Source organism: Ambystoma mexicanum, chromosome 5p, assembly GCF_040938575.1.
Source record: "Ambystoma mexicanum isolate Mex_15411 chromosome 5p, UKY_AmexF1_1, whole genome shotgun sequence".
In the NCBI taxonomy this organism is placed as follows: Eukaryota; Metazoa; Chordata; class Amphibia; order Caudata; family Ambystomatidae; genus Ambystoma; species Ambystoma mexicanum.
The window spans coordinates 893041544-893061446 of NC_090930.1; the positions used below are offsets into that span (position 1 = coordinate 893041544).

The window sequence follows — 19903 nt, forward strand, 5'->3', positions numbered from 1 at the left end:
ACTATCCAGCGTCAACATATTAACATTTTCAAGGTTTTCCCCAGTTATCCTTGGTTGAGCTCTTAACATTTTCAATGTAGTCTTGGCTCTTTTCTTTCTCTTTCTCTTGGGAATTTGTCCATTATGCTGTGCATTATAGCTTACAATGTTTTACTGTGTAGAGGAAGTAGTTCCTGAAATAGCAGGATTTACTGCAGCAAATCATGTTGGCCTTCCCACCATTTCTCTCCGTTGAGCTCTTCGCCTCCAGAGTGTAGGCTTGCCTCTTCTCTTGGAAGTGGACTTATGCACATTATCAGAATACCAAATGTTAAAAGAAATTCTGGGACATGACGGCATGCACAGAAAACCTGTTTTCTGACTTCCTGTCCTACCCTCCCGTACACTCATTGATGGCCGGAGTGGGGCAGGTATCACTTCCTGTTACGGCCTTGGGGGGAGTAGAGCAGTGACTTTGAAGCATGTTGCTTCATAACGTAAGCACTTCACTGTTTTCTCATTTCCGCCGCCCTGGCCACCCTTGAGTGCCACCAGCCTTCTTTCTCTCACTCCTGCGCCACTCTCCACAATTCCTCCACCACTCCTTGAGTGCTGCAAGCCCCCTTTCTCTCCTCATTTCTTGTGCCAGCATCCATAAAGTAATAACGCTACTCTCCCAACCACCAAGTGCCACTACCACGTCTTCTGGCCCTGCAGCCCCCTTTTCTTCACTTTTTTGCCCCAGACGTTATTCTTTCCGCTCAACACCTTGGCTCCCCTTTTCTCTGCCCCATCCCCTTTTCTCTGCCCCCATCCCTAGCAGACCTCCCCCCCCCGACCCTCCGTGTTGCCTGGTCATAGCCCTAGCTTGGCTCACATTTGGCCCTAAGAGCCAGGCCAGACTGATTGGAACAGCCCTAGCCTTGCACGCCCCGTAGTCTCCCAGCTCTACGCTGAACATGGTGTAGCCAATTTACTATTTGCACTATCAAGTCCATGGAATTGGTTGTGAATAGAAATAGGTTATAGATATCAGTTTTTTGCACAATCCTACCATCTAGTGGTCGACTGTGGAATAATTTGAAAATGTTTAATAAATCACGAAGTGGCTGTCGGGAGAATCGGCACCAGTTTCAGGATTTGTCTGTAACCAGTTCAATTTTGATATATTTGAGAAACGTAGGTATAAAAATGTTACTGGAAAGTACCGTTTTCTTCTGTTGCTTGCTCAGCATTTCCCTCCCCAATTTGTATATGATATTTACTTTTCCTGATGCACTTTTGTTTGCTTGAGGCAAAAAAAATGAATGGGGTCAGTGGCATAACACCATTGAGCTGACCGGGCATCAACTCCTAACCCCCCCAACCCCCCCAGGCCCTGAAATTCTGGGTTATGTTGACTCGACCGGGCTGACCTACAGAGCCGTGGCCAGACAGAACAGGACACAGACGCTAAACGGTGCCTGGGCTTCACTGTTAACAAAGGCCCTGCAATGACTAACGTAAAGCATTTCACTGTTAGCATCTGCATACATTTTTAGGCAATTAAAATTCTGATGTGGGATTAGTACTTGCATTCCAGGGGAGTGATTGGATGGGCTGAGAGGGGACAGCAGACTGCCCATTCTCACAGCAGTTCTTAAGTCGGTGCTTTTGTACTGTATATCTCGCAAATCTTGTATAGCTTGCAGATTGACCAACAGGGGGAGGGGGGAATGTTGCATCACTTACCAGTAGCTGTCTCCACTCCTTCACGGCCTTTTCCCCACCATGCTCATCTGCCCCTCGTTCATTCCTTTGTCGGGTCCGTTGCTCCCTGCGTCGCTCCCCACCCCCCTCCCCCTCACTGACGGCCTCATCCCATATCTGCCCTGTATCGCCTCACATTGTCCGTTGCAGATTTGGGCAGAGCCTCAGCCAGTTACCTGCAATGTGAGTTCCAACTCTTTCCTTTTATATATTATGTTTATTCGTTATGTGACCCTCGCCTCCTCGGAAAGATGTTTGTTTGCAACTCCCATGATACTTTCCATTGACTATGGAAAATGGGGATCATGAGAGCTAAGGTCTAAAGCCTCTATAGGGCTAATTAAATATCTTAAAACACTAACTGGTTGATGTGGTAGAAGCTAGCAGCCCTTCAATTTGGTTGGGCTAATTAAATAACCATGCTATATAATAACAAGAGTAACACAGGTTAAAGAAAGCTTTATAGATCTCGCTTAAGGGCTGTACTGGGAGTTTTCTGCCTGTGTACCTCGTTAGACCACGCTGCACTCGGCCTGTAACTCGGTCTTCAGTACCAATACTCAAGTAGGGCCCTCAGTCGGAGTGTATGGAGTTTAATTCCATCACTTGGAACCTTTGGGCAGTCCTGTTATTGAAGGATGTCCATGAAATATTCAAATGCAAAATGTCAGAGGGAGAAGAAACCGAAAATTATTTGAACGCACATGACTTTAGTTTTTTGTCCCACAGACATTTTTGGCAACCCACTGCCCCACCCCCACACCCCCCACCCCCTTACTTATGTGCCGCCGTCTCCTCCATCTCTCTGCGATGCTGGTTCCCTTCACTTATGTGGATGGGAACTAGCACCGCAGGGTCCTCCTTTAAAAAAAAAAAAACTTTAATCTGCAGCGGGGGCACCCCTGCAACCCCCAATGCCATTATATTGAACAAGAGTGCGGTTACAACCCCGCAAACCCTGCTTCCCTTGTTGACTTTAATGGCACCGAATGGTATATTTAATCAACATTTTCGGCTGTACGAAATGTTTGTACAGCTGAGATTTCCGAATATTTCTGCGGATACTGTGACTGAACGATCTATGAGCTGTTCGAGCTGGTATAGCCCACAGACTTGTACACCCCGACAATTGTCCCACAAACCACATTCCATATATACTGACGCAAATGCAGACAATACCCACAGCCAATTTCCTGGAACCGCCTGTGCACCTTTGTGTACTATTCACAGATTAGTGCATGAGAGGTTTATAGACTCCTACCTCCTGCTTTATTGGTAGTTCTGGGCCCATGAACTTCCTGAAACACCGTTGCTGTGCTCTTGGCTTTAGCCTTGTGTCTTCAGGGCCCATAATGCCTGTTGGTCCTGGTCTATAAAGTTTAATTAATGTTATTCTTTGTTATGGTTTGCATGCTCTGAATTGGCTTTTCTTTAATTGGGTGTGATCAAAATCAACAATTACAATGTTGTTTGAAAGAGCTGTCTGTGATTTTTTTAATGTTTGTTATTTAGCCATACTGAAAAGGACCGACATTTAAGGCCATTCGATCGGAATAAGTTGCCTGGTTTTAGTATGTTGGTTCCATGAAATGAAATTTAGGGACCTGGTGTTAGCATGAATGAGCTAAGCCACCAAGTCCATGCTGTATGAACAATGAACTTGTTTTTATTTTGTTATCCTCCCAAAAAGGAATATTAAATTATAAACTCTTGGGTTGTCATTTAGTTCACCCTTTGCCTAATTTTGCCGGCTTCTTTGTAATCGTTCTTTCCATTCTGCTGGTTGGCAGTGCATCCTTGCTGGTGTGAAATCCGTGAGCACTGCAGCATCTATTAAAGATTGTGCAGCGTCGCGCACACGGTGTGCCGTCAGTTTTGCTACTTTTTTGCACAAGTGCAATTAATGTTTTTCTAGTTTTTGCTGCAAAAAATGTTGGACCTATTCGCTCTTTTTGACTGCATTTCAGCCAGTATTGCTGACCAACATACACAATATTCCTGCTCGGTTGTCAAATAGTGTGAGATTTGTCTAATTTTTTATTTTTTTCTCCTGCTTTTTCTAAATAGGTGTTAAACCTTTCAGAAAAGAGATATGAACTTGCCAAGCTCAACTCGAAGGTACTTGCTCTCCATGATACTCTCAAATAAGTGCAAAAATATGATGCGCTCCATCATTACCCGTAACAATGGCTTTTGACATATCCCGCCGAATGTCGCTGTTCTGCATGTGCTGTTATTTTCATCACTTTCCCTTCCTTTATTAATTTAGGTGGGCATCTCGTGTTGAGCATGTTTAGAGTGCTCATACAATGCGATGTCACCAACTGCACATGTCCTTAGTCTGTGTACTGACTTTTACCAGTTCAGCTGTGACTTGTCATAAGGGCTGACTTCCTGGGTCCTATGGAGAATACCTGCTTATTAATAGTAATTAAACAATTTAATTGAACACACAACATAAAAACAAGTCGGTCAATGTGTATTAGAACACAACTAAAATGCAGCCATGGGGAACCGTCAAAGAGCAGGATTTCTCTGAAGTCGATGTCGAACTGTTGGGCGCTTCCGCCTTTAGATTACATGTACCATAGCACAGAAGGGGTTCGCTTTTTGGGGATCGTCCTTGATCATACCATGTTTTTGTGTTGAAACCTAGATATGTTTTCCAGTGTTAGATGTGCCTAGGATACCAGTGATGGAGGTACCTCCTCAAAGGGGAACTTCACGCCATTTCATGGTTAAAGGCCTCACTCCACAGATGAAGGTGGGCTGTTGTTTTTCTTCTTTAGTGCTGGTCTCTGAGTACTGGATCCATGTGTAATAAATAAGCCGCCCACTTACTGTCTCCTGTGAGAAGATGATCCAGGGCCACAGAGACTTAGCCAAATGGTGGGCCCTATAGGTTGAATGCCAATGCTTTGAATATTCGGAGGGGGTGACTAGAACTGCTTCGCCCCAGCTTTGTAGTGTCTCCAAACTTTCTTTTTAAATGTAACATTGCCCATGGTAGGAGAAGATAGCATTTTAAAAAGCTCCCAAAATTCCTCTGCACAGCCATCATTTTTTTAGTTTTTTTTGCCGAACTTTCTATGTAATCCTTATTCTCCAGCATTGGATCTTTCATGGATTCACATGCTTAGAACATTCCCCGTCGTCAGGCTGGGAATCCCCGGTACATTATATATACCCTTTCCCGTAGGAAAGCTTTTTCGACGCTTATGCGTCCTATCCACCTCGTTTTGTATCATGCGTGCCCGCGTCGTCAGGGCGTCATGATATAAATACAGGCCCCGCCCCCGCGCTCCCTCAGATTTCAACCGTCTTTCAAAGTAGTGGGATCCTCGTGTTTTACTACTAGTGAAAACTAGGTTGTTTTTTGTCTGTTTTCGCTTCGGCGAAGTTCAAGTTCCGGCATACTATGTCTGGAAAAGCGTTATTTCGCCCGTGTGCAACCTGTGGCCTCAAAAAGGTTTATGAAGGTGATGGCCACATGGACTGTATCTACTGTCTCCACCCGCACCACTCGGCGGATACATGTGAAATTTGTCAGGGTTTCTCACAAAAAACCCTTAAGGACCGAAAAAGAAGGCTGGTCGACTGGCTTAATGACGGAGCAGGGGCCTACCCGGCCTCGGAAGTTGGCTCCACGGCCTCCAGGGGTAGGTCGGAACCTCCATCGAAGAAGGTACGGCCAGCTGAAACGCGCTCTGAGGACAAGCATAAGAGGAAACGGGATGGTTCCTCCTCATCACATAAAAAGTCCTCCTCATCATCATCATCATCTAAGACGGAGAGGCTAGCGCTGTCGAAATCCTCCTCAGGGGACCGTCCCAGGTCTTCCATGAGTCGGGAAGCCTCAGCCGGGAAGTCGGCATCCAAATCGACGACGAAGTCTAAGGGCTCGACGACGACGACGACTTGCTCGTCGACCTCGGTGTCATTGACAATGCCTATTACAGTTCAAGCAGCAGCGGTGGGGATTCCACCGTCGACGGAGACTCAGTCCATGGCTTGGCTGCCCGAGGTCTATGACCCGATCCCCCCGGAGGTCTTACTGCAGCCAGACACGGCCGGCTCGGCGGATGCAACCATCGGATTTAGGCTTACGGCCTTCCACGTCGACTACGACGGCGACGGGTGCAAATGGGGGTGTGGTACCGATATCGTCCACGTTATTGACCCCACAGACGGTTTTGTCTCTGGATGTGCTTAATACTCTTCAGAAGCTCCTGCAACGGCTGGATACGCAGTTCCCTCAGCCCGGGACGTCATCGTCACTTCTGTCTGTACCTTCCGTCGACGAGCAAACTTGCACGGCTCGATCGACGACGAAACACCCATCGGCTCCCCAGGCAGTAAAAGATCGTCCTCGAGCTCAGGAGGAGGGTGAGTTGTCGGAGTCCGATTCTGTACTGGGTGACTCAGGGTCAGACATCTCCCTGTCGCTTTCAAGGGACCCGACATGGAACTCGGATGTAGAGTTGGAGTCTACGAGGAGCCAGTCACAGCCATCTCCCCCGGATGATGTGGGAGCCTTCCATGCAATGATGGGGAAAGCTTGTTCCGAATTCGGCTTGATTCCGGAGGAGCAGAAGAAAGACTGTTTCCTTTTTGACCATATGGGTCAAAGGAGAAAATCGGTTTTTGCCATCCCAATCCTGGACCACGTGTGGCAAGAAGGTCTCAAAACGATGCGCCATCCGTTCTCGGAGCCGGCCATTAAGGGACGGATCGAGAAAAAGTTTAAAGCCCCGGAGTCCACTCCAAAATGTCTAACATCACAGCCTGTGTCGGACTCGGTGGTGTCGGCGGCAGCGGCTAGGAAGGCCAGGGTCCAGCAAAAATGCAACGCCACCTGAAAGTGAGGCTAGGAGACAGGACGCCTTCGGAAAGAAGGTGCTCTCGGTCGGAGCGACGACAGTAAGAGCAGCCAATTCCTTAGCAATTGTGTCTCGATATGATCGGGAAATGTGGCACAAATTAGCCCCTATCCTAGAACACCTGCCAGACGAACACCGGAAAGCAGCTATGTTACTGGTGCGGGATGGCGAAGAGGCCTCGAACCACGCTATCAATATCGCAGTTGACCTAGCAGAATCTGGGTTCAAACAAATCAACCATGGAGTAGTGCTTCGTCGGCAAGCGTGGCTCAAATGTACTACTTTTCGTCCTGAAGTACAGTACAAAGTCCTTGACATGCCATGCGAAGGGGAACACCTGTTTGGCGAAAAGGTTGATGAAGCGCTGAAAGGGATGAAAGAGGACACGGATACTGCTAGGTCCCTCGGCGCCCTGCAAACGGGTAGAAATTTTCGTTCTTTTCGCCCCTTCAGAGGTGCTTCTGGAAACTCCCGCTTTGGAGCCTCAAGGGACCGTGGATTCAACAGGCCCTCTTACTCTTCACAAGGGTTCAGACGAGCGTCCCAGTCGGCTCGTAGAAGCAGGGATTATCAGGCCTCCAGAAGGCGAGGCTCGGGTCAGTCGTCGACGAAGACCAAGCAATCCAACAACCAATGACGGCCTTCGGAACGTCCTGGGGGGTCGAGTTTCTCATCACTTCGACCGATGGAAATGCATCACCACAGATCGATGGGTCCTAGACACGATTCGCATGGGTCATGCGCTGCAATTCAAAGACAAGCCTCCGCGTCTTCCTCCTTTATTCTCGACACAGCCCCACCTCCTAGTCCTACGACAAGAGGCGGCGCTTATGTTGCAAAAAGGGGCGGTAGAGAGAGTTCCTGTAGCACAGGAAGGACAAGGAGTTTATTCCAGGTTCTTTGTTGTAAAAAAGCCAAACGGCAAATGGAGGCCCATTCTCGACCTCAGGGTACTCAACAAGTGGCTAAAGAGCCTAAAATTCAAAATGCTAAAGCTCCAAGAGGTTATCAGATCGGTGCAACCCATGGATTATCTATCATCACTAGACCTTCAAGATGCTTATTTTCACATTCCAATACGGCCACGACACAGGAGATATTTAAGATTCGTCGTGGGGAAAAAGCATTTTCAGTTCAAGGTCCTCCCTTTCGGGCTCAAGTCCTCCCCCAGGACGTTCACCAAGTGCTTGGCCCCTATAGCGGCCCATTTAAGGAAGGACGGTCATCATGTCTATCCATATCTGGATGACTGGCTGGTCAGAGGTTCATCCAAGGAACAGACACGAGACAGTCTACGAGCCACTATGTCCCTCTTACAGGAACTGGGCTTCGCAATCAACTTCAACAAGTCCTCCGTAGAGCCTTCGAGGACCTTGGTCTTCCTAGGAGCGGAGTTTCATACACATACAAGCCTGGTGAGACCATCCAGCGAAAGAATTCAGAAACTTCAAAACAAGCCTTCGGAATGGAGAGGCGGTACCAAGGTCTCAGTGCGCAAGTACATGTCCCTGCTAGGGACCATGTCGTCCTGCATTCCGCTAATAAACAACTGCCGTCTGTTTATGAGGCCTTGCCAGGAATTTCTAGCGGACCGTTGGGCGCAGAGCCGAGGTCGCTGGTCCGACAAACTGGTCGTCGACGAACAACTAGTTCAAGCACTCGGCTGGTGGAGAGTGTCTACTCATCTAACGAAAGGGATGCCTCTTCTGGAACCAGAGTTTCAAAAGACGGTGGTGACGGATGCATCGCTGAGCGGATGGGGAGCTCATCTGGATATGTTACAGGTACAGGGCCGGTGGTCCTTGCAGGAGTCCTCCCTGCATATCAACCTGCTGGAATTGAGAGCAGTGCGATGGGCTCTAAAATCTTTTCTTCCGCAACTGAGGGACTCGGTGGTGCGTGTCATGACGGACAACACCACTACGATGTTCTACTTGAGAAGGAGGGACACGCTCCAGATCCCTATCGACGGAGGCACAGAAAATCTGGCATTGGGCCATTCAACACAACATGAAAATCTTAGCGTTCCACCTGCCAGGCATGAGAAATGTGGAAGCAGATGCCCTCAGCAGAGAAATGAACGAAGTTCACGAGTGGGTACTGAACGACCAGCAACTACAACAAGTATTCAAGAAATGGGGACACCCGCCCATAGACCTGTTTGCAACAAAGAACAACAAACAATGCCATCAGTACGCAAGCAGATGGCCTCAGAAGGGCTCTCTGGGGGATGCGTTCTCATTCCCTTGGACGAACAATTTCATGTACGCATTCCCTCCATTTCCCCTGGTCCGGAGGACATTGCAATGGATCCTCAGGTACCCATGTCGTGTAATTCTGGTGGCCCCATACTGGCCCAGACAGGTGTGGTTTTCGGACCTGCTACACTTAGCGGCGGCGGAACCGATGAGATTCAAGAAGACCCCCGACCTTCTGTCTCGACAGGACTGTGTGGTTTGGCATCACGACCCGGACAGCCTCCAGTTGACGGCCTGGCTTCTGACTTCGCCGAATTTGGTCGGCTAACGATTCCGGAGGACTGTCGGCGTATCCTACAAGCGGCAAGAGCACCTTCCACAAACGCCTCATACGCGTACAAATGGAAAAGTTTCTGTCAATGGTGTGAGGATCAACCAGGCTTGGCCCCGCAATCGATTAAGCCAGAACAGCTCCTGCCATACTTGCTGCTCTTAGCCCAGAAGGGCCTGTCGGTATCTTCAATAAAAGTACACCTAGCAGCCATTTCCAGGTTTACTCGTCGACGGCACTCGGCACCTTTGTTCAGCGACCGCCTGATTAAACACTTCCTTAAAGGCCTCTTTCGGAGTTTCCCGCCAGAGAAGAAATTTCCTCCGGAGTGGAGCCTCAATCTGGTCTTAACATCTCTTATGAAGCCTCCTTTTGAGCCAATGTCATCATCGTCTCTAAAGTTTCTATCGTGGAAATTGGCCTTCCTAGTGTCCATCACTTCAGCACAACGTATTTCAGAAGTTCAGGCTCTAATGGTAGACCCGCCATACTTACGATTTTTCAAGAACAAGGTAGTCCTAGCCACTAACCCGCAGTTTATACCTAAAGCTCCGTCGGTGTTCCATAAACACTCCTCTATTGTGTTGCCTACGTTTTTTCCGGAGCCATGCTCGGGAGCGGAGCGCATGCTACACACATTGGATGTGAAAAGGGCCCTTAAGTTTTATCTCCATCGAACGCAACCGTTCAGAGAAACAAGACAGCTGTTCGTGGCCTATGGCTTGGGTGCTAAAGGAAAAGCCATTTCAAAGCAAGGACTGTCAAGATGGGTGTCATCTACCATTTCGTACTGCCATTCTAGGGCAGGGAAACCTCTTCTGCGACGGCCAAGAGCTCACTCAACTAGAGCAGCGGCATCGTCGACGGCACTGTGGGCCGGAGTCCCTCTGGGGGACATCTGCATGGCGGCTACCTGGGCGGCTACACACACCTTTACCCGCCATTACTGCCTGTCGCAGCAACATGCCGAAGATACCCGAGTGGGGCAGGCGGTGCTTCGACACCTATTCCAGTAAGGTAAGCCCCGGCTGAGGGGTTGCATCCTATGGAATTTGTGACTGTATGTGGTTCGTTTTCCTGTGTTAACTATTACTGATGTATATATGATCATAGGGAACGGGCTCTGCGAACAAAGTATATGGGTTTGCATGCACGCCTCCTCTTTAGGGGTGGTACTGCTGTGTAATCTGTTCTAAGCATGTGAATCCATGAAAGATCCAATGCTGGAGAAGGGAATAGTTTCTTACCTGTAACTCCATTTCTCCAGCATTGGTATCTTTCATGGATTCACATGCGCCCACCTGCCTCCCCTGAACATGCAAACCGGTTCCCCCACTACTTTGGGGGCCGAAATCTGAGGGAGCGCGGGGGCGGGGCCTGTATTTATATCATGACGCCCTGACGACGCGGGCACGCATGATACAAAACGAGGTGGATAGGACGCATAAGCGTCGAAAAAGCTTTCCTACGGGAAAGGGTATATATAATGTACCGGGGATTCCCAGCCTGACGACGGGGAATGTTCTAAGCATGTGAATCCATGAAAGATACCAATGCTGGAGAAATGGAGTTACAGGTAAGAAACTATTCCCTTATTCAGGCTTAAGGCTTTTCAAATCATGCGAGCGGACAGGCTAAAGCACTGTAGTTCAATTTGAATACGTCAAAGGTAAATGCTTGCTGGAAAGCAAAGCAATAGCCTTAACTCTTTGAACCTTCCAGAACTTCTTTTCAATTTGTAAGCATTTAGAAGAAGAAAAAAAAGCAGCCAGGTAAATTCCATGTCAAGTGATCCCTAGCACTTTAAGGTTAAATAAATGACTTGCGTTTGTGGGGAACACATTTATTCTTTCTCCATCTAGTAACTTGCAAAATGTCATGGAAGCCTTTGAAGCGTGCGAGAGGAAAGGGAGGAGTCTAGGAGAGGTTAGTTCGGTGAGAGCCAAGTTCTCCAGCGCTTCCTGAATCTGAGTAAAGTAGGTTCTAGGAGAAGTTGATTGGATGAGTGGAACAGCTTGACCCGGAAGAACCTGGCGGCCTTTTCGGTTTTTGGGTACAGTTTCTAATCGAGGCGTCTGTTGGGATCGAGAAGGGAGACACTGGCACCTAGAACCTCTGGCCCCAGGCCATGCAGGTTTCTGTAGATAATGAGGCTGATTTGAGTTGGGACTGAAAGCCTCCAGACGGCAGCAAGGGCTAGGCAGCGGTGCACTAACCCCTCGAATACCCTTGGGTTATATGAATACAACTTACGTAAGGAAACACTGGCGTCTTGGCACTCGGTTGAAAGAGTTTCACAGTAGCATATATGGATGTACTGCAAGAGTAGTAATAGGCCCTGATGGAGCCACACCTTAAAGTGGTACCCAATTAATTAGTCTTCATTTTTCTTCTAAGTATATGACACAGCGTTATACAAAGACTGACTGAGCACATGGCATTCTTTTTTTTATTTCTATAATAGTATGACAGGGAGGTGAACCTATCCGCCACTGCAAGTGGGCGGTCCATTTATGCCAAAAGTTCCCATTTCATCGCCCAACAGTGACAGGCAAGAGTTGCGGTGTCTTGTGATATCTCAAAGAAGGAACCTAGCCAGCACACGGCTTTTGCAATCTGTAGGGCTCACGCTAAATACACAAAGGTTTCATGTAAAAACAAACGGTTAAGAAAAACCCTGTCTAAGGTGACTTCCAGCCCAATTTATGCTGTTCACACCGGGGCCATTTTGAACTGCTTTCTTGTTGCACAATCATTCTGTGAGACTTATTGAAAGTTTTCATCGCCATTGTATAAATCTAATTCTCGAAGGTTGTCTGTGCATTGGGAACTGAGCATGTGCGTAGCCAGCCTTACCCTGAGATCTGGCTAAAATCCTGCACACGGAAAGGAGACATCAGCTATGAGCCCGTGGACACCATTATCATGACTGATGTAGCAGGCTTTTTATAATACTTAGGATGCCTGAATCAATGTATATGGTTCAATGTTGCATGCATTTTATTGTTAGGGTGGTTGCCGGTAAAACAATCTGCAGTCATTCTTATTTTTACATTTTTTAATTTCTGTTTATTTGTAATGCGTCGAATGCCTCCAGGCATTGGGCACAGGACAGGAAACGATCACACAATACGACAAACAAAAACGGAGAGGACCGGTGCGAGAGGAACGCACACCAATAGGAAGCAGAAAATAACCCTAATCAAACAAGTAGGTTTTCAGCTGTCGAAAAAAAATAACCAGGTTACTTTTGAGTCTTACAGACAGCGGCGGAGAATTCCAAAGTCGGGCCGAAGTTACTGGGAAAGCCATCCCTAAGCCGCTTAAACGTTTGTAAGAGGGTTTAATCAACAGTGCCTGGTTCAAAGAGGGAAGAGCTCTTGCCGGAGGGTAAGGGGTCACCAAGTTCTTAAGGTATACAGGAGCAAGTTCATAGAGACATCCGTGCACAAGCACTACTGATTTAATTTGTATACGCGCACAAACAGGTATCCAGTGGAGGGACTTCCGACTTCTCGAGCTATGTTCTCTAATCGATTTGCCTTTGACAATTCAAACAGCAACATTCTGGGAGATTGAAGTTTGGCTGTATTTTTCTTGCTGGTGCCTAATAACAGTGCATTACAGTAATCCAAACGTGAAAGACTCGTGGCACGAGCAACGGCTGCACAATTGGTCTCTGAAAGAAAGGGACAGATGTTCCTGAGTAGAGGATGATATGAGCAGGATCTGGAGATATGATTTACTCATGTGTCTGCGTGGATCACAAATGAATGGTAATCAACTTGCCTCTGGTGTGGCGAGGACAAAGATCAATAGTTCAGTCTTATTGCCATTAAGGCACATCCAGTGAAGATTCATCTATGACTCTATTTGCGCATAAATCTGTCTGAGATAAGCAGCGTCTAGCTCGTAAGTGCCAGATAATTCCAAAACTAGCTGGGTGTCGTCAGCATAGTTTGTGATAAAGAAAAAAATATTATTTCAGGATTTCACAGAGGGGTCTAACATAAAGATTAAAAAGAAGTGGGGAAAGACATGCCCTCTATGGAACACCACAGGTAATGGGAGAAAGAAGCAACGTAGCATCAACCCCAGCATACTCTTGAGACTCGGTGGGATAAAAAAGATTGGAACCAGGTGAGGGAGTCTTCGCAGCACCGGCCAACATTGCTAAGAGTGGAGATTAGTCAATCATGATCCAGAAGGTCGCAAGCAGCCGATAGGTCCAAAAGGACTAATAGGCCCGCTTTGCCTCTGTCAGAAATGTCAAGCATGTAAGATTGTAAATCAATGAGGGCTGTTTCAGTGCTGTGAAGTGGTCTAAAACCAGATTGACTATGATGAAAAAATCCCCATATTTTCAATAAAAGCTTGATATTGGGTGGTCGCAATTTTGTCCATGATTTTTAATAAGAAATTACAATTCGTAATTGGTTTTAGGTTAGTAGGGTCCGTAATATCTAAGCGAGGTTTTTTCACAAGAGGGGTGTCCATGATCACCTTCATGGAAGTAGAGCACAATTTCCAAGAAAAGAGGAATTAACAAAACGGACAAAGAAAGGAGCAAAGATGTATTTGTTTGCAAGTACTCATTTTGGTGGAATGATGTTTTCTGGACACGGAGAAGGCTGTATATTGGCTAATGTTTTGATCATCTCGGGGGAATGTAATAGTGGAGAAAGAGAAACAAGGGTACTCTTCTGCCACTAGCTGAGGACCAAAAAAGTACTACAGGGGGCTCTTTGGACAGATTCTAAATCCATACCTGTGCTGTTTCAATCTTAGTTTCCAAAACCAATTGGACCTTAGTACAATCTTGGTTGGTAGGAGTAAGGTCTGTATATAATGCTTCTGGCTTATCCGGAGACTTAAGAATTTCAAACAGCTTTTTTGAGTTATTGGCTTCGAAATTTGCTGATTAAGGAAATCTTTTTTTTGCGTCACGAATATAGGATTTGTAGACTTTATCCAAGTCTTTCCATTTGTTTTTATCTATTTCAGACTGTTGCCTGAGCCAAATGGACTCCGCTTTTCTTTTCTGCCTTTTCATCTGTTGAATACCATTTGTGGTGGCTTACGTGGGCCTTGATGGTTTTTGTCCTTATAGGTATAACAGCGAAGGGTGGCATTAAATACATTAGCAAGAACTTCAGGGCAGTCAAGAGTTTTGTGTAGAGGCCATAACATTATCCATACATTCCTGAAGATCAAGAGCATGTATTTTGCTTTAGCTGTGACTAGAGATCTTTTTAGATGGGTTCTTGACATTCGACTGGAGACCCGGACACTGAAAAAGAAAGTCAATTATGTAATGGTCTGACCAAATGCATGGAAAAGTTCTAGTTATATTGACCAAAGGTTATGTAGTCCCAACCCAGTCAAGTATATTGCATTTTATTGAAGTTGAGTGGTTATTAACAGTGTAATCAAGGTCATTCTGACCGGCTACAAGAGTAGCAGCTTCTTTGTCCTTGCTGTTATAAAGTCAACGATTAAAATCACAGACGAGACAATTGGGGCCGCTTAGCCCTCTAAGGAGATGTAACAATTTCTCATTAAAATCCAGCATATCAACAGGGGGCCGATGGACAACAATCAGATTGACACAATTCTGTGGGTTAGCGTTCATTTTAAGATGTAGGATTTCGCAGTTCGAATGGTTACTAGAAGACTTTCAGATGTTTTTTGACATTAATCACCACCCTACGCCCATGCCCCTGTGAGCGATTTTGACAGGTAGTAGAACACCCCTTTGGGAAAGCAATAGAGATCACGAGGCCGCTTGTCTCAGTTATCCGTTTCTCTGTAAGGCAAAGGATGTCTAAATCTGAGTCAAGGTTATAGCCGTCAAGGACCAGTGTTCAATAGTGCACATTTTAAAGGTTTTATTAAAAATGGGTCCACAACCTTCAAGGAGATGCCAGGTAATGAAGGGGGACAATTAAGAGTAAGGCGTGCTTCATACGTTGAACCTAAACAGGTGTCGGCAGAAGCAGCCTGGGAAGACTGTGTTAAAGCAATATCGCCAATTGAGTCATAGATGGGGTCCTCTCTAGTACCCAGGCTGAGTGTACCGGGCGGGACAGCTGTAGTCTTGGAGAGAAGTGAAGTCACTGTATTGGTGTCATAAGAAGACCTGCTGGGGTCTAAAGGCATTGGTAAGTAGGCCATGTCGAATCATAGCTAGAGTCATTGAAATTTGGGTACATAGTAAAACAAAGAGGTTTTTTTCATGATGGTAGTAGTAGGCTGGGAGGCGCTACGGTCCTGCTTGGCAAGGTATCCTATTTATTGTCTAAATGGTAATTATCCTAAGCCGCCTAGCCTTCTGGGCAGCCAGAACTAAATTAAGAGCATTAGGAGGACCCATGGCCAACAGTTTGGAGAATGTGCCGCAGGACTCGGTATACTGAATTGAAATCCAAGTGGCGCAATAGCAAAGTCTAAAAATACTGATATTGGGTACACAAAGTCCAATGAAACGGTCCAGTACAGAGCACAACTATTAACAAGGACTATCAAACACAACAATAGGGAGACAGTCCACCACGAAAAGAACGAACTCACAATATTAAGTGAAAAGGAAACCAGGAGGTGTTGGAGAAAGGAAGCACCAAGGAAGCACGCGCATCCACGGAAAAGCTTCCAGCGCCCCAACGCGTCGCCAACAGGCACTAAACGGCTTCTTGCAGTCGCGCCAGGCACTGACACTCCTGCCGGCAAGAAAAAAAAGGCAAAAGAACTGCAGGGGAGATTGGGAACTGTAGTTCTTCAGACAATCAAAGCCAACAGAGGTTTAAAAGTAAAACCCTGCTCGCAATGCGCCAAACAGGAGAGAAATATTAAATTCGGGAGCAAAGTACAGAAGCCAACATTTAAAACAAAATTCCTAGTTTCCTAAAACACAGTACAATTAGCTAAAATCACGAGGACTCGAGATTAAAATGAAAGTAAAAGCATGCTGGTGCAAAATAAGGCAACTTGCACCCAAAATGCTCTTTGATGTTATGTAAAGCTGGCTGGACTCCTCCTCTCTGCTCTTTTTTTCCCTTTTCCTTTCTGAAGACTACAATAGGAGAGTATCAGACTGTGATCTTGGAAAGATAACCATCTCTCCGAAAATAATCCCATGCTTATTCTAGGCTTGCGTAATCTTATTCAACTAAAATATGTATTGTAAACGGTCATTCAAAATGAACAGTGTAAACAGTCTACAATGTCAATTCAATTAAATGACATCCGTTTTGTTTTTCTAGCAGTTGCTTTTTCAAAACAAACACTCCCCGCATCCCCCTCACCCCCCTCCCAACTCCTCAGGACACCTCCCCAATATATATTTTCCCCTCTGGTCATGGAGTTGTTAGTAAAGGATCACGTGGCTTTAGCAAAAGCGCATCTGACAACGTGTCTCACCCACATAGAAAGAGATGAACGATGAGAGAGAGTGAGAGAGCAAGAGATGCCGTGTGAGAGAAAGGGGGAGCAAGGGAGCTCGAGATCAGCGCATCAGACCGTGTGCAGCGTGTTAGTAGCATTTTCCTCTGCAAAAAGAATCGCCTCTCACCATCTGCATGGAGATCTACTGGGCCACAAAGTAGTGTGTTGATCCTTACAAACATGGCTGCCTGCATTCAGGCATGGAGAGACCTATTCAGCTGGCCACACGCTCTGAGATGTGCTGCATCCGAGCACCGGCAAAGGGGATTACCACAGCCTCCATAGTAACATTTGAAACCCCAGAATTGATGTGGAGAAAACGGTGTACTTTCACGTCTGCAGTCCTCCTGGACTTGATCGTGTGGGCACATTTTGGAAATATTTCAGAGCGAGATTAGGAACTGATTGAACACATGTATAAGCAACACTCACATGAAGTGAACCATCCACGTCGCCTGTATTTAAGAAGTCTATTACTTAGTCGATCTCCAATTAGAACATTGAGGGCAAATAAAGTAGTTTACTGCTGTGATGCTGGCTAGCCAGAGCAATGATTATAGCAGTTGAACTCCAAAGTAAACCTGGCCGCACTGTTTGCGTAACAATGCGGATCAGCGGCTGGATGAGTGGGAGGATAAATTCTGCAACATTGGGGCGAAGGGGGTGAAGGGGGGATGCTGACTGACCGGCACAGTTATGTTAATGGTAAAGAGTCATTTCCCCCTCAAGTACCGAGCTGTAGAATGAAGATTCCCCTGCTAATAGCGCAGGGAGCTCTTGATTCTATTAAAGACAAGGAGGCGAGCATTATGCTTCATCTTCTCATTTATTTTCTCTCCATCTCCAGCAGTTTCAACAAAATCAATAAAACGAACACATTTTTTTTTTTCAAAACTTCCTTTAAAACTTCATTTCCCATCAACCCTTGGTCCCTGTTCCCAGTGTCCTGGTCATGTGACCTAGTCCTTCCTCTTCCTGTAACCTCCTCTTCTTTGACTGCTTTTCAACTGCAATCTGAACCATTACTGAACTGTAAACTTGTTCCGGAAAGTCTCTGAACTTAGACCTCTGCAGAAACGATCCCTCGCCTTCTAACTTGCGATACTGATCAACTTGTTCCGTTCTTTTCTTGAACGTCTTCAGCTGTTCTTCTGATCGTCTCCTAAGATGGAAACAACAATACATGTTAGGGCGGCGGATACACACCCTATTCTGAGAGGAAAATCTCGTTATTCATTCCGATACATATCACAGTACATTACTTTGTCATCCTTTGTCTCTCCCTTGTATCTAGGACGGGAAATTAATGCTCACGTCCTTGTCTTTAATAGAATCAAGAGCTCCCTGCGCTATTAGCAGGGGGAATCTTCATTCTATGTCAAGACGGAGGCGAGCATTATGCTTGTTCAAAGCTTCTTACCATAGCTTCTGCTAGTGTGTTAATAGGTCTAAAGTAAAACGTCCTGAACGTATTATCACTTGCCCAATCAGCTGCTTTCAAGATATCTTGCAACGTTGCACCCTGCCTGAGTGCTTTGGACGCCCCTGCTCCTCGCACTGAGTGTGCTCCAAACTTTACCATGTCTATTCCTGCTAGCGCCATAACTTCTCTAACCCATCTCGCTATGGTGGCTGTCGCTACGCCCTTATGCGGCTTCCTGCGCGCCATCAGCAATTGCGTCGTCCCCATTGGTCTCAGATCAGCTGTCTTATTCACATACTCTTTTATACATGCGGCCACGCACCATTTTGGGTGATCTTGCATATACGGGTATGTTATTGATGAGGAGTCTGTCTTCGTCCTCCTGGCCAGATGGAAAGTCACTCTGTCTGGACCGTATACCATTCTGTCTATTTCAAGTGCTCTGACATCTGCCTCTCTTCTGCAGGAAATCATGCACAGAAGCATTGCTAACTTTCCTGACAGTCTGCCTAGCGATAAATATCTATTACTGGGCCAATCTGCTAAGAGTTGTAGTACTATTGTCACGTCCCATAGAGACTTGTATCTGGGTTGCGGTGGTTTTCTAAATCTAATCCCTTTCAGAAGTATAATCACTGCTACATTCTCCCCTACTGGGGCACCATCTATAGGAGTATGGCCTGCTGATATTGCGGATCTATATACTCCAATCGTTCTATAGGCTTTGCCATCCTGCAAGAGTTCTGCTAGAAAATTCAGAATCTCTACTAAAGGGGCAGAAACGGGATGAAAACCTCTCCCTTTGCACCACCTTGACCATCTGTTCCATGCTGCGTCGTAGCTCCTTCTAGTCGACGGAGCCCATGACTCTGCGATGAGGCTCGCAGCTTGTGCCAAAATTCCTGGGAGATTCCAACGTCTCCTGCTATCCTGCACGCCATTAGCGGCAGCGTCCCCTTTGCTCTCAGAGGGTGATACAACCCAACTGGGTCCGTGAGAAGGTCTTCTCTTTGCGGCAATTTTCTTGGATAGTCTGCTATCAGTTCCATCAGCGCTGGAAACCATACTTGCGACTTCCATATCGGGACTACAATTATCAGATTCGCTGTCTCCCTGCGAACTTTCGTTAAAGCTCTGCTTATTATGAATGGAGGAAACGCATATAGTATCTCTTCCCTCCAATCTTGTAGAAAGGCATCTGTTCCTGCTGCTGCTGGGTCTAACCTCCAGCTGAAAAATCTACTCTTCTGTGCGTTCAGTCTGGACGCGAACAGATCTGTGTCAATCGGTCCCCAGAGCTCTTCCATCTGTTGGAAGACTGCTCTGTCCAGTCTCCAGTCGCTGGAGTCTGTTAGATGTCTGGAGTTCCAGTCCGCCACTACATTCTGGGCGCCTGGTAGATATTCTGCGATTACCGCAGTCCCTGACTCCAGACAGTAGTGCCAAGTCCTTGGCTATTTCCGCTAACAATCTGGATTTCGTTCCACCTAAGTGATTTATGTATCTGACTGCTGAGAGGTTGTCCATCTTCAGAAGGATACACAAATTCATTTTGTCTTTCGTGAAGGCTCTGATTGCAAAAGAGCCGGCTAATAGTTCCAGACAGTTTATGTGCAGTTTGAGCTCCTCCGAGCTCCATCTGCCCCCTGTCTGGATCTCTCCACATCGGGCTCCCCAGCCTGCCTTGCTGGCATCTGATTCCATGACTATGTCCGGGCGATCGCCAAAAATGGCTCTGCCGTTCCATGCCTCCATGTTCTGGAGCCACCACTCTAGCTCTGTTCTGGACTCTCGGTCTAGCGGCACTAGCTGGTGGTAGTTGAGACCTTGCTGAAGGTGTCTTATCTTCAGCCTCTGTAGTGCCCGATAATGCAGGGGTCCCGGAAATATCGCTTGGATGGAT

The 19903-nt window shown here is 46.6% G+C and overlaps 1 protein-coding gene across 5 annotated transcripts in view; it reads left to right on the forward strand.

Moving 5' to 3' along the window:
- TNS3 (tensin 3) overlaps positions 1–19903 on the forward strand; it is a 1168488-nt gene that overhangs the window by 706398 nt on the left and 442187 nt on the right. For all 5 annotated transcript variants that reach the window (XM_069613336.1, XM_069613334.1, XM_069613335.1 and 2 more), the window contains one exon: positions 3796–3846. In XM_069613336.1, the coding sequence (XP_069469437.1) occupies positions 3796–3846 (51 nt within the window). The remainder of the gene's footprint in view (positions 1–3795; positions 3847–19903) is intronic.